Source organism: Staurois parvus, unplaced genomic scaffold, assembly GCF_062004578.1.
Source record: "Staurois parvus isolate SC_StPar_1 unplaced genomic scaffold, SC_StPar_1.0 ptg000182l, whole genome shotgun sequence".
NCBI lineage: Eukaryota > Metazoa > Chordata > Amphibia > Anura > Ranidae > Staurois > Staurois parvus.
The window spans coordinates 1,977,404-1,990,113 of record NW_028317978.1 but is presented as its reverse complement, the minus strand read 5'-3'; the positions used below and the strand labels follow the sequence as shown (position 1 = coordinate 1,990,113).

Here is a 12,710-nt window from a genome sequence, read left to right as displayed (position 1 = left end):
TACACTAGCAGAGTTTTGTTTGAAACTTCTCACCTTAAGAACATTCTCTCAATTTTCTAATTGTTATTGAGGTCTGATCAAAGTTAGTTTTCTACCACAGTGATGAGAACATTTGAATGAGCGGGATGCAAAATTTCTCTCAAACAAATGTATTTCTAACAGTGAATGTGGTTTTCTTTTGGGAAAGTCCATTCATTCCAAAATCGAATTTTAGAATGCGAAACCTGAATGATGCAAATAAAAACCGGCCAAGGCAAGCTATTATCCTTCCAAGTGTCCCCCTAACTTTACAAGTGGAAAGATGAATGTAGTGAAACAAAAAACACTGGTGGTCAGCAGAGCACTTTCCTTGTGAGTATCTATTAATGCAGCAAAAATCTTGATTTATAAATAATACTCAAAGTACCTGTGCCTCTGCTCCTTCCGGTGGCACTTGTAATTTATTCTGATTGGGTTCACTGCCATCAGATTCTGGAACCATATCTGAAGTCTCTGATGATGGTTTAGGAAAATAATTTTCTGAAAATAAATTATAAACAATCTGTGTTATGGTCACATAAAATTTCTTCCTTTCCAGTTTTATTTGATTTACAAATTCACTAGGTCTGAAACTGCCAGCACATTTCAAACTAACCTGATTTCCCCTACTACATGCCAGCATTGTACTGGACTTTGTCCAGTGAGCAGACAGGAGAACCAGGAAGCTGAAGACCTGAACCAGGATATAGTGGAGTCCTGATCCTGGCTGAAAACAAATTTAATCATTTGGCAGTGAAAACAGCTCACTTACAGTATATGTATTTCAACTGTGCATTTTTGCCCCTCTCTTTTTCTTCCATTTAAATAGGGACATGTGCGATTTTGATGAGTTTTACGGTGTTCCAGTACAGTTCTGTACAGGACAAATGCAGCGTGTTCTACTTTTTATTCTGCATCCAGAACACACTGGAACTGTAAGCAATGATATGAACTATTATTATACAGTATTATTATACAGTATTTATAAAGTGCCAATGGTTTGCTCAGCGCTGTACATTAAAATGGGAGACAATACATGAGATAGTACAATAACAATACAATGCAATACACTAGGGGTTCGAAGGCCCTACTCCTTGGAGCTTACAATCTAGGAGACTATGACATTGACAACCATATAACCTACTTTCTGTGCATTTTGGATGCAGAAAAAAAAGCACATGAAACGCATGTACTGTGAACTGGCCCTTACTCTATGAATGAAAAAAAGGTTTTGCCTATAGTTCTTTAACCACTTGGCAACCACGCTATAGCCGCATGATAGCTACAGCGCGGTTGTCCAGTTCTGGGAGTACGTCATATGATGTCCTCCCGGAATGCGCACACCTGGCGATCTCTGTGATCGCTGTGTCCTACGGACCCAGCTGATCACGTGGCCTTTGACCACGTGATCAGCTGTGTCCGATGACACAGCAGATCACCGGGTAAATACAGTTGCCTGTTATTGGCTGCACTTTCCTCGCGCTGTCACAGCATGAGCAAAGAACTGCAGATAACCGGCAATTGTCAGAGAACACATCAGTACTGATCATCAGTGCCCATCATTGCTGCATATCAGTGCCAGCTCATCAGTGCCCATCAGTGCTGCCTATCCGTGCCCATCAGTGCTGCCTCATCAATGCACATCAGTGAAGAAGAAAAATTATCTGTTTGCAAAATTTTATAATAGAAGCAAAGAAAAACTTTTTTTTTTCCTTTTTTTTGTTTATAGTGCAAAAAAGAAAACATTAAGCGACGATTAAATACCACCAAAAAAATCTATTTGTGAGAAAAATGTATAAAAATGTCATATGGGTACAATGTTGCATGACCGCGCAATTGTCATTCAAAGTGGGACAGCGCTGAAAGCTGAAAACTGGCCTGCACACAAAAGGGGCATAAGTGCCCGGTAGGCGAGTGGTTATAAAGGATTATTTGACCTTCACATACTTTTCCTAAAAATGTTCCTTTCCATTAAAGTGTACTTCTAAACAATAAAATTTTGGGCTCTGATCTGCAAATAAATGCTTTTCAGCTGCTGCTAATTATATTGTGCTCCCCTCACCAATCCTGCAGATAGCAGGATGTACCCAGCGTTGGAGGCGGGGCCCCATCAACTTATAAATTGAACACTCCTGGCTTTGTTCCCTACTCTCGCATATGCAGTCTGCTCTCACTCACGCTCACAGAACGCTCAGTTGCAAGAGAGAGTGGACTGCCCATGTGCAGGTAGGAAACAGAGCACCAGCATTTTAATGTATTAAAGACACCCACAGGGACACTTTTGGGAAACAGTATGTCAACGTGAACTAATTTTAAATAGCCATTTTGTTCTCCATTGCATACTAAGCTTGCCAATTAAGTTCTTGTTCCAAAAAGCACAGTCCCATATTCCGTATAGTAAAATTTGTTTTTCATCTTAAAAACAACTGCAGCTCTCCCACAAGGTGAAATGCAAAACCTGAGAAATAAAAAGAAAAAAAAAAAAAAAAGGGGAAGCACACAGATTTTGTGCAATAAATACTGACCAGGCTTGCGAAAGGGGGACCCACCCTAGAAATGCATTGCCCAGACGATCAGTACACTTGTCCGTTTGAAGAAGAGGACATATGTGGGCTCTGACTGGCAAAGGAGAGCCCAGCGTGGAACATTCTGCAGAAGTGAGTGTGCGCCATCTTTTTCCACCTAATCTGACAGCCAAACTGTGCTAGAGGTAGAGGGATCGAGCTACCATCTAACAGCATTGCTGGCCCCAGTGTCTGCTGTCTGTCCTTCTCCCTCTCTCTTCCCCGGGAAATGTTGTCTATGACAAAGTGCCTCCCGTGAGTATGATTTTTCTGCTGTTTTTAACTATTCAACAAAATGTAAGTTTTTATTGCACCACATCGGCGCACTTCCCCCTCCTTTTTTTTCACCAATAGTATTAGTATATTAATTGTTATGAAAATCTTGAAGGCAAATGTGATGTTCACATTTCTTCATTAACATGCAGTGCTGTTATAAATGGGAAAACTTTATGCTGATGCTAAAACACCACATTTAAAAAAAACAAACATAAAAACAAGAAAGATGGTAAATATTATGTACCTTTGAAACAAATAAAAAGATTGCACTATAGATCTAAAACCTGTCCTTTACGTATAAATTGTTTAATTTGCAGATAATTAAAACATTCCCACGTACCCTTATTACGTGCTTCACTTAGTCGTCCAGACAGTTCAAACATCATTTCATAAACTTTATCGCTGCAAAGGTAACAAGATATCATTACATGATTGCCAGTTTACTCGAACAAACAGAGGTAATCAGATAAATATATGGTGTGCCATCGCTAGCCTCTGCTTCCGACATTTCTAGATCCCCATCTGTCATATTGATGCTTTGGTCTAAATACTTGGAGTTACTAACATGGCACAAATATAAGGAAAAGGACTGTATTTTGACTGCTCCAGTGCATAACTCAAAAGTACAGTAAGTCAAGCACACAAGCATTTCCAGGGTGCAATTTAATAAATAAGAACACAATCAGTACATTAAATACAAGCTGATTAAAAAGCTAACCTTGTATCAATATGGAAAGGCCTGACAAAATGATACACATGAAGACTTGACCGTTATGTAAGTACTCCTTATTTGATTTACTGGCCCCTCACCGCAAGAATTCTCATATAATCAAGAACAATGCATTCTTTGCTCCTTGCAGCCTCCTGGACTACTCACAGCAAGCATTACTGGTGGTTTCAGGGTCATTTTAACCACATCCCACTGGCCGTACGCCTATATGCGACCTCTTGGCTGGTGGGATTTAATGCCAATTGGCTACATATGTGTCCCTTCATAAACACTTTCCCAGCACAGTAACTGGTGAGTTACAGAGTGCTCTCGATGTATACTTGCGTTCGGGAGCTTTCCAATCATCTGACCGCTGTGCCACTCGCAGCAGTCATATGATCGGAATGCCCACCTCCACCTCTTGGCATTTAGAACCTCTTAAAGGGCCAGGAGGTGATGGGGTTAAACATGGTGAGCATGGGCCAGGACATCACGGTCTTCAAGAACCCAGAAGAGATAGCCAGCTGTCAACAATGTCAGCAAAGAAATCGGCCCGGGAACCAGCATGCGCTGACAGACTGAGAAGCAGATTAGAGCAGGACAACTCTGAATTTGCAGGGTGTGTGAATATGTTAAAGCAGTGTTAAACCACAAATCTAACATTTATTATACTGCAGCTTACCAATTCTTAGATGTGATGTCTGTATTTGTTTACTTTTTTAGGCTGTCTTTGTTCTTTTTTACATCTGGTGATTCAGCAAGCAACTGTTTTTCAGAAATTCAAGCTCTCCAGCAGAATGTATCAGTTTACATGGATGAGATAATCCATTTACTATTGGCAGGGGTGATTCAATGATCAGCTTTTATTTATTCATGTAAAACCTTTATCCCAAAAGGAAAAACGGTTTGCGGTAACTAATTATAAAGTGTTAGCCAAAGTTCGGCTTAAATTTGTTTTTCTATTTAAATCTGCTAATACATTTAACACTCCCATCCAGACTAGAATTGCTGCTGTCTGCTGTGTCGTGTGCTCATTTCTCCAAAGTGATATCTCACTAATACCGGAGGTGTGCTACTGGACAGATCACCAGGTGAAAACACAGAGAAAAATCCAAAGAAAAGAAAACTGATGCAGCCATCACATGTAATGAATAGTAAGCTGCAATATAAGACATTTTTGGTTTTGGGTTTAATACTACTTTAATTCAGTAGCAAAAAAGAGTGGTTAAAATAAATATATAGTTAGTGAAGTTCCTCGTTAATCACTTATTGCATAGTCTTTGGTCTACCAAAAGCTGTCAGATAAAGTTCTGTTGGAATAAGATTTCCCTACCCATCTGGATTACAAGGGCATCTTTGCTGATTAGCATGGCTCTGCCCACTATCCCACCCTGTGACCATATATTAACTATCTATCCAGATTCCACATCATAGTATAGTGTGTTCCATTCCTTGCAAGGGGGTGCCATAGTCTGACACGACTGTATGCAAGTGTGAGTTCATAACATTTGAGGTTGCATCTTTGCTATGTATTAGTATTTCTGGATGTTCTGGGTATAAAGCAAAGGTGTGTATGATTCTGCTTACTATCCTCAGAATAGGAATACCAGCCATGTTTTTACATTTGTATTGGATTTAAAATGCATATCTCTTGTTTAAAAGAAATCAGTGTAATTTTTAGGGCTTTTAGAGGATGAGCTTTTGGTTTGGTTCTCCATAAAACAGACTAGCTACTGTCAAAAATGTGTTTATATTTATTAAACGAAACATAAGAGAGCACAATCAAGCAGCTAGAATAAACTCCCAAGGAGCATGCCACAGGCAACAGAGCAATATCAAGGGAGACTAGTTGGTTGACTGAATTAATTAATGGTCAGCAGGGAATGAAACTGAACATTCTAAAACTCATCAAATTGACTGGAAGAAAACGCCTGCAAAATATTTCAGGCTAAATATGAAAAACTGCAAGTAAACAATGAACTGGAAAACAAAATACAAGACATGTCCTTTCTAGCAGATTAGGCATATAAACATTTTTCATGGGAAATAACACAAAATATTGTTTAAAAATTGAGAATGTGACACCCTTACTTTATGTAATAAATGTAATCTTCCACAGTCATGGTGCAAAATGTCACAAGGGGCACAGTACAGAATAAAAGAACAGTACAGATCAATGGCATCAACGACAGCTCTGAAAGCAGCTCCTTGGCACTTAGTGTTTGCATGACAAGAGGCCTTCTTATATTTTTGGAAAGAGCTGGGAGGATTACAACCCCTTGCAGGATTTTTGTTCCATCTGTGTCACATTGTGGAGAATTAACTTCTTTTTCTATTCCATAAACAGGGGTAAGCAGAAAAAGGAAAGCCCCTCTTAAGACAATTGCCACCGGAACAAATACAAGATTTTCCTATTCCCTTCTAGGGGGCCCCAGGACACATGCCCAACACTGGGGGCACAGACAACAAAACCTGAGAGCCTCTAGCCCTTAGCAACAACAACCCCCCAAAAAATATTTTTTTTTTTTTCTTTAGATACAGGGTAAGAGACATGGAAAGTGCTGCTTTGTATACATGCCTTCCGATTTCTGCAAAACCAGGAATGTAGCCCTCCAACATTTCTATAAATGTTTCCATATCAAAATCCTCTTCTGTGGACTCTTGAGATCCCAGCTCTTCTAACACTCCGGTAACATATGAGAAGAACACTTCATCCATGGCACTGTAAAGATAAGAAAATTCATTTACATTCTGCACAGAGACATTAACTGATCCCCAGAACCGGCTGCCTCCTTCCGACTGAAAAAAATGTGACATGGTTGTGCTGAATATGGCTGCTTCTGAGGCTTTTGAGACAGAAATTTTAAAAATTTTATTTTTTTCTCATCAAAATAATAAACATAATATACTCACCTGCTCTGTGCAATTGTATTGCACAGAGCAGTCCAAAACCTTCTTTTCTGGGGTCCCCCTCTGTCGATCTTGGCTCTGCCTCTTTTGGTGTGCTCCCATAGCAAGCCGCTTGTTATGGGGGCACACAGTGCGTGCTTGCTCCTGAGCTGAGTGTCCAAGGAGCCAGACACACACACACACACACACACACACACATCAGGCCTTAACCCCTTACCCTGCTTCCTCCTTACTACATTTGGTTGACAGCAGCAGGAGCCAGTGCCTGCTACTCGAGTCCCTGTGTGAAGAGAAGAGATGGGTTAAGAGATGCAGCCCTTCAAAGCGCTGGATATCTCCTCACCTCTCTTCTTCCTCACACAGGGAGGGGGGGTGACAGAAAACTATAACAAAAAAAGTTTTTTTGCCTTAATGCAGTGAATGCTTTAGAACCACCTTAACTCTCTGACAGATCCCTTTTAAACAAGATAAATGACAAATCTTAGCTGTTATTTAATTCATATTGCACAGTTGTACTTACCTAGACTAAGGGGAAAAGATACGGTCAAAATCATAACTCTGTATTGATAGTAAAAACTATTGAAACCAAAATGGTTAAATTTACACCTTTTAGATCTTTAAAGTGTTAATAAACCCAGAACCCTGCATTCACTATATCTGGTCTCCCACAGTACACAGAACATGGCAATGCAATTATTTTAGTAAATATAAACGGCTAAATACTCCTTCTCATCAGCAGTTAGAGCAGTCTTGTGACTTCTATCAGTGTCCGGCAGAGAACTGGTTAAAACTTGTAGGATATTTCATTCTTCCCTTTTTGTCCTATGAGGCTGCAGGATCCCTGACCCTCTGTCTGAACAGTGCTGATTGGCCTTGATCACATGCACTCTCCAAAGAAAAAAAAAAACTCTTAACAATACACACCAAACTAAGCATGTGCAGCTTGCTCCCCCAAGGCTCTGTTCTATCAGAAGACTGACTGGGGACAGTAGAAGGAGGAGAGGATTATAGAAAACAGGATCAGACATCCTTTTTACACAATGCAGAGGATTAACCCCTTAGGTTCCACAGTGAGTAAGCATGCTTTACTGCACATACAGATTGATTTTACTGTTGTGGGTTTAGTAACACTTTGAGAATATAGTTATAAGAATTTGACCATTATATTTACCTCTAAATAAAGAAGGGAATACAATGTGCATATGATACATAAGCTGTATAAAAATGTAGTGGTTTAATAAAAAAAAAGTTCTGTACCGATTACTATTAAAAAGTATATATAAACTAACTGGATATTTATTTTACTAAAGCACTATACAGTAAACAATTGCCATTTTTTTCCTATAAAATAATGTCTTCACCTTTTGCATTACGTACATGTCAGTGCTGCTGTACGGACAGGGCCTCCTGAAACTCAGCACCTTTGTAGCTCAGAAGGCAGGCTCTGTGAAATGTATGACACAGCAGTGCATCTATACAGGACATTGAGAATATGTGTGTCATTGGATTCAAGAAGTAACTGCATGGGGCCCTTCACACAGTAAGTTTTCAAACTTCAAGATCATTCAGACTAATAGGAGTAGGCCAAAAATACCTGAAATTCAGTACAGAAATATTGTAATTTAAAATTTTGACCATAGATACACTTTAACTACAAGTGCAAATCTCATGTCTGCTCTCCTTCAACATTCCCCGTCAGAGTGCAAAGTGCCTTTTAACCATTGCTCTTACCTGGAGTGCAGCCTGTATTTATGGTAGGGTTACAGTTATCTTGCACTACTAATAGCCTTCTTGAATAACAATAATGTGCCTGTGTAAGCAAGCTCTGCTATATGCAGAATTTGTGATAAGAGGAATACAGTAGTTAATATTACTGATCCCTCTCCAGAAATCCTAGTTTACTGATGTGCCTGGCTTCAATACATTTTGGGTCAATAACCTGGAACGAGTCTTCAGCAGAGTGAAGTCTGAACCTTTGATTTGCATACTGATTCTTAACCAGTGACACAGAAAGCAATACATCCAGAGAACTAGCATTTTCCTGAGAGTCCAAATAACAGCTTACATACATTCTATAGTAGAGACTGGTTTGAGGAAAAAGTAAACATTAGCATCAAAAAGATATCATTCATACTGAAAATACCTGAGATCAGCATCTGGAATATGGGACTGTATGAAGCTTGATAGGGTATCTCTAATAATCTTTTCCAGCGACATGCCCAATTATTCCTAGAAACAAATAAGACTTGGAAACTGAAGTTCGGACTGGTTTTCCAACCTGCTACTATTATTAAGAAGACATACAGCTGATCAGCAATAAATATAGCCCTTCACACTAGAACATTCTCCTTAGAAACCGGCAGGTTCTAAATAAAGCAACTTTATTCTGAGAAACGGGGAATTCAGCTGAAATAAAAGGAGCAGACATAGGAACTTACAAACTGAATCACTTGTTAAGCACAATATAAATTAGCAATGACATTACAATGACAAGCATAAAGAGGACACAATTCTCAACTTGTGAAGATTTTTTTTTTCCAGCCACAGGAATATCATAATCAAAATTTCATCATCTCATGAATTTGCAACAAAATACTGAACACGAGTACATTTCTTACACATTTTCAGCACTGACACTTACCTACAAGACACATACCCTGGAATTCATAAAGGCTGGCAGACAGAATAACGAATGTGTCTCGGAGGTGGTGAGAAAGTGGCACAGAATGCACCAAATTCATGTACCTGTCTGGACCAGGTACTTGATTTTGGCGCAACACTTTTCTCTTTGCTCACACTTCTTAGTAAAACTGGTGCTCTACTCTTATCACGCTCTTATCGCAAATGTAGTTCAAATTGTCGCACGTCTCTTCTGAGGTGAACTGGTGCATTAAGCTTCCAATTATATTTGACACATTAAATAAAACTCCAAGTGACACAGCGCAAATAAACGGATGTAAGAAAATTAGAATACGTCCAAAAAAAGCAAAGTCTCAAATTAAAGTCCAGTGTCCCAAAGGTTTGTGACAAAAAAAATAACTATAAACACAAACTCATTTTCCAGCGAGCTCACACCATCAGTGTGAGAATTCTGGGGCTGCAAACAACTGTGAGCTACCGGTGTCATCTTCTCTGTTCTCGGAGGTCCAGGAATAGAGTGCCTGAAGCTGAGGGGCCATCAGGAGGTGAGAGGGGCTCTATGGTTTCTTCTTCCAGCTCTGTGTGAGGACAGTTATATGCAGACAAAAGCTCTGTACTACAAAACTGACAGTTGGAAACTGGTTTTGGACTGATTGCACCCTATGTGAGATCACCCTGGAAGGAGATTCAGTAAATAATTATTAAAGGGTGAAATAACATCTGAGGAAACTACACTCCACCTCTAAGCCTGTTTTTTGTTTCTCAAAGCTATATCAGTTTGAGAATCCACAGTACTTGCTGAGTGTGGAGCAAATGATTTATCACTGATGGTGTGAGCACGCTGGAAAATTTATGAAGTTTGTGTTATAGTTACTTTTTTGTCACAAACTTTTGGGACACTGGCCTTTAATTTGGGACTTTGCTTTTTTGGACTTATTCTAATTTTCTTACATCCTTTTATTTGCGCTGTCACTTTATGAGTTTTATTTGATATTTAGTAATGTTTTTGAACAGCAGCATTTATTTTGATTTATTTTTATTTCTCTGGCGCAAGTTTTCTGTTTAATATTTGACACATTGCTTTTAAAATGTCACACGGCTCTTCGACTCTAAACTTCCTATTGCACTGTGGCGCAATGCTGGTCTGACTGTTGCACACCTTTTTCTGAGGGTAAACGGGTGCTCTAATCTTCTTATTGCAGTTTAGCATGATGCTGTTCTAACCGACATGAGCATCTCTCAGAACTGATGCTACAATTTTGAGCGATGCTGCTCCAATTGCAATACACATTTCTGAGGAGGACTAGCGTTGGGGCTACAATTTGGAGTGATGCTGCTCTAACTGGTGTTTGCACCTCTATGGAGAACTAGCAACACACCTAATCTATCCAATAAATCTGTATTCAATCTAGCAGGCCCTTGCAATACATAGATGATAGTAGATCCAAAAGAGATTGTACAATCAGATTCTATACTGTGTGCACAATTATCAGGCAAGTTATATTTTTGAGGATTAATTTCATTAATGAACTACAGTGCTCTCGGTCAATCCAAAATGTTAAAAAACCTCAAACCTGAATATTTAAAGCGGTAGTAAACCACCCAAAACAAATGTCCCCAGCAAAATAATGTCATAATGTTCTAGTATGCATCGCATACTAGCACATTATGAAATACTTGCCTTAGAATGAAGCCCTCTAGCAGCGCGTTGTCTCCAATGACAGAGCTTCTATCTTCACCTGGTCTTCCTTCCGGGTTTTGCACGGATTGGCCAAGCCGCGATGACGTAACTCCCATGCATGTGTGTGAGAATCGTGGCCACAGCACAGTGCAGTGAAAGGAACAGCATGGGTATGCCGTTCATTCAGAGCACATGCACCGGTGAGGTCATCAGCTTCAGGGACACTGAATATCTCCTAAATGGTGCATGTTTTATTATAAGGGAGTTTACTTCCACTTTAAGAAAGTAAAAGTGAGGTTTTGGCTTTTTTAGAATTATATATTTGTCCAGAATTTTTTGGGCAACTAATAGTGTGCAGAATTATTATGCAACTAAATGAAAAATGAATATTTTCCAATCTCACCTGTTTATTTTCATCTGTTAACTACTTGCCCTCCAAAAGATTTACCCCCCCAACCAAGCCATTTTTTACAGCACTGCATTATGTTAACTGACAATTGAGTGGTCATGTACATAAATGAAATCGATGCCTTTTTTCTCCCCACAAATACACCCTGTTCCAAATTATTAATTCTATTTAAGTGTCACAAAGATTAAATATTTTGTTTTTCAGTTTAACTAATGGATGGTATTGTGTCTCAGGGCTCTTTTGATCACTGAAAACAATCTCGGACACCTGTGATTGGCAGGTGAGCCCAATTTAAGGAAAAACTACTAAAGGAGGGTGTTCAACATTATTAAGCAGAGCAGCATTTTCAAGCAATATGGGGAAGAAAAAGGATCTCTTTGCTGTCAAAAAGAGTGAAATAGTTCAATGCCTTGGACGAGGTATGAAAACATTCGATATTTCACGAAAACTTAAGCGTGATCATTGCACTATTAAGAGATTTGTGGCTGATTCAGATCAGACGGGTTCGTGCAGATAAAGGCAGATTGAGGAAGATTTCTGCCAGATCCATGCATCGGATCAAGAAAGCAGCTGCTAAAATACCATTACATAGCAGCAAATAGATATTTGAAACTGCTGGTGCCTCTGGAGTCCCACGGACATCAAGGTGTAGAGTCCTCCAGAGTCTTGCAACTGTGCATAAACCTTCTATTCGGCCACCAATAACCAATGCTCACAAGCAGAAACGGCTGCATTGGGCAGAAAAATACATGAAGACTAATTTTCAAACAGTCCTGTTCACTGATGAGTGCCGTGCAACCCTGGATGGTCCAGATGGAGTAGTGGATGGTTGGTGAATGGCCACCCTGTTCCAACAAGGCTGCAACGTCAGCAAGGCGGTGGTGGAGTCATGTTTTGGGCCGGAATCATGGGAACAGAGCTGGTCGGCCCCTTTAGGGTCCCCGAAGGTGTAAAGATGACCTCTGCTAAGTATGTAGAGTTTATGACTGACCACTTTCTTCCCTGGTAGGAAGGAAGAACTATGCTTTCCGTAATAAAATCATCTTCATGCATGACAATGCACCATCTCATGCTGCAAAGAATACCTCTGCATCAATGGCTGCTATGGGGATAAAAGGAGAGAAAGTCATGGTGTCGCCTCCATCCTCCCCTGACCTCAATCGTATTGAGAACCTTTGGAGCATCCTCAAGCAAAAGATCTATGAGGGTGGGAGGCAGTTTACATCCAAACAGCAGCTCTGGGAGGCTATTCTGACATCTTGCAAACAAATTGAAGCAGAAACTGTCCAAAAACTTACAAGTTCAATGGATGCAAGACTTGTGAAGCTGCTATCAAATAAGGGGTCCTATGTTAAAATGTAACGTGACCTGTTAAAATGTTTAAAAAGTTAAAATGTTGTTAAAAGTTTGATTGAAATATCTTTTGATTTCAGTAAATATGCTGCAAACACAACAAATGACAATTTTCAGTTCTTTACAACCTATAAAGTGTTTTGAAACTTA

The 12,710-nt window shown here is 39.6% G+C and overlaps 1 protein-coding gene across 1 annotated transcript in view; it reads right to left on the bottom strand.

Moving 5' to 3' along the window:
- Positions 1–12,710, bottom strand: part of CUEDC2 (CUE domain containing 2) — a 48,723-nt gene that overhangs the window by 25,715 nt on the left and 10,298 nt on the right. The window contains exons 2-5 of the mRNA XM_089677236.1: positions 8,621–8,706; positions 6,146–6,289; positions 3,199–3,260; positions 407–519 (exon numbers count right to left, since the gene is read on the bottom strand). Of these exons, the coding sequence (XP_089533362.1) occupies positions 407–519; positions 3,199–3,260; positions 6,146–6,289; positions 8,621–8,694 (393 nt within the window). The 5' untranslated portion in view covers positions 8,695–8,706. The remainder of the gene's footprint in view (positions 1–406; positions 520–3,198; positions 3,261–6,145; positions 6,290–8,620; positions 8,707–12,710) is intronic.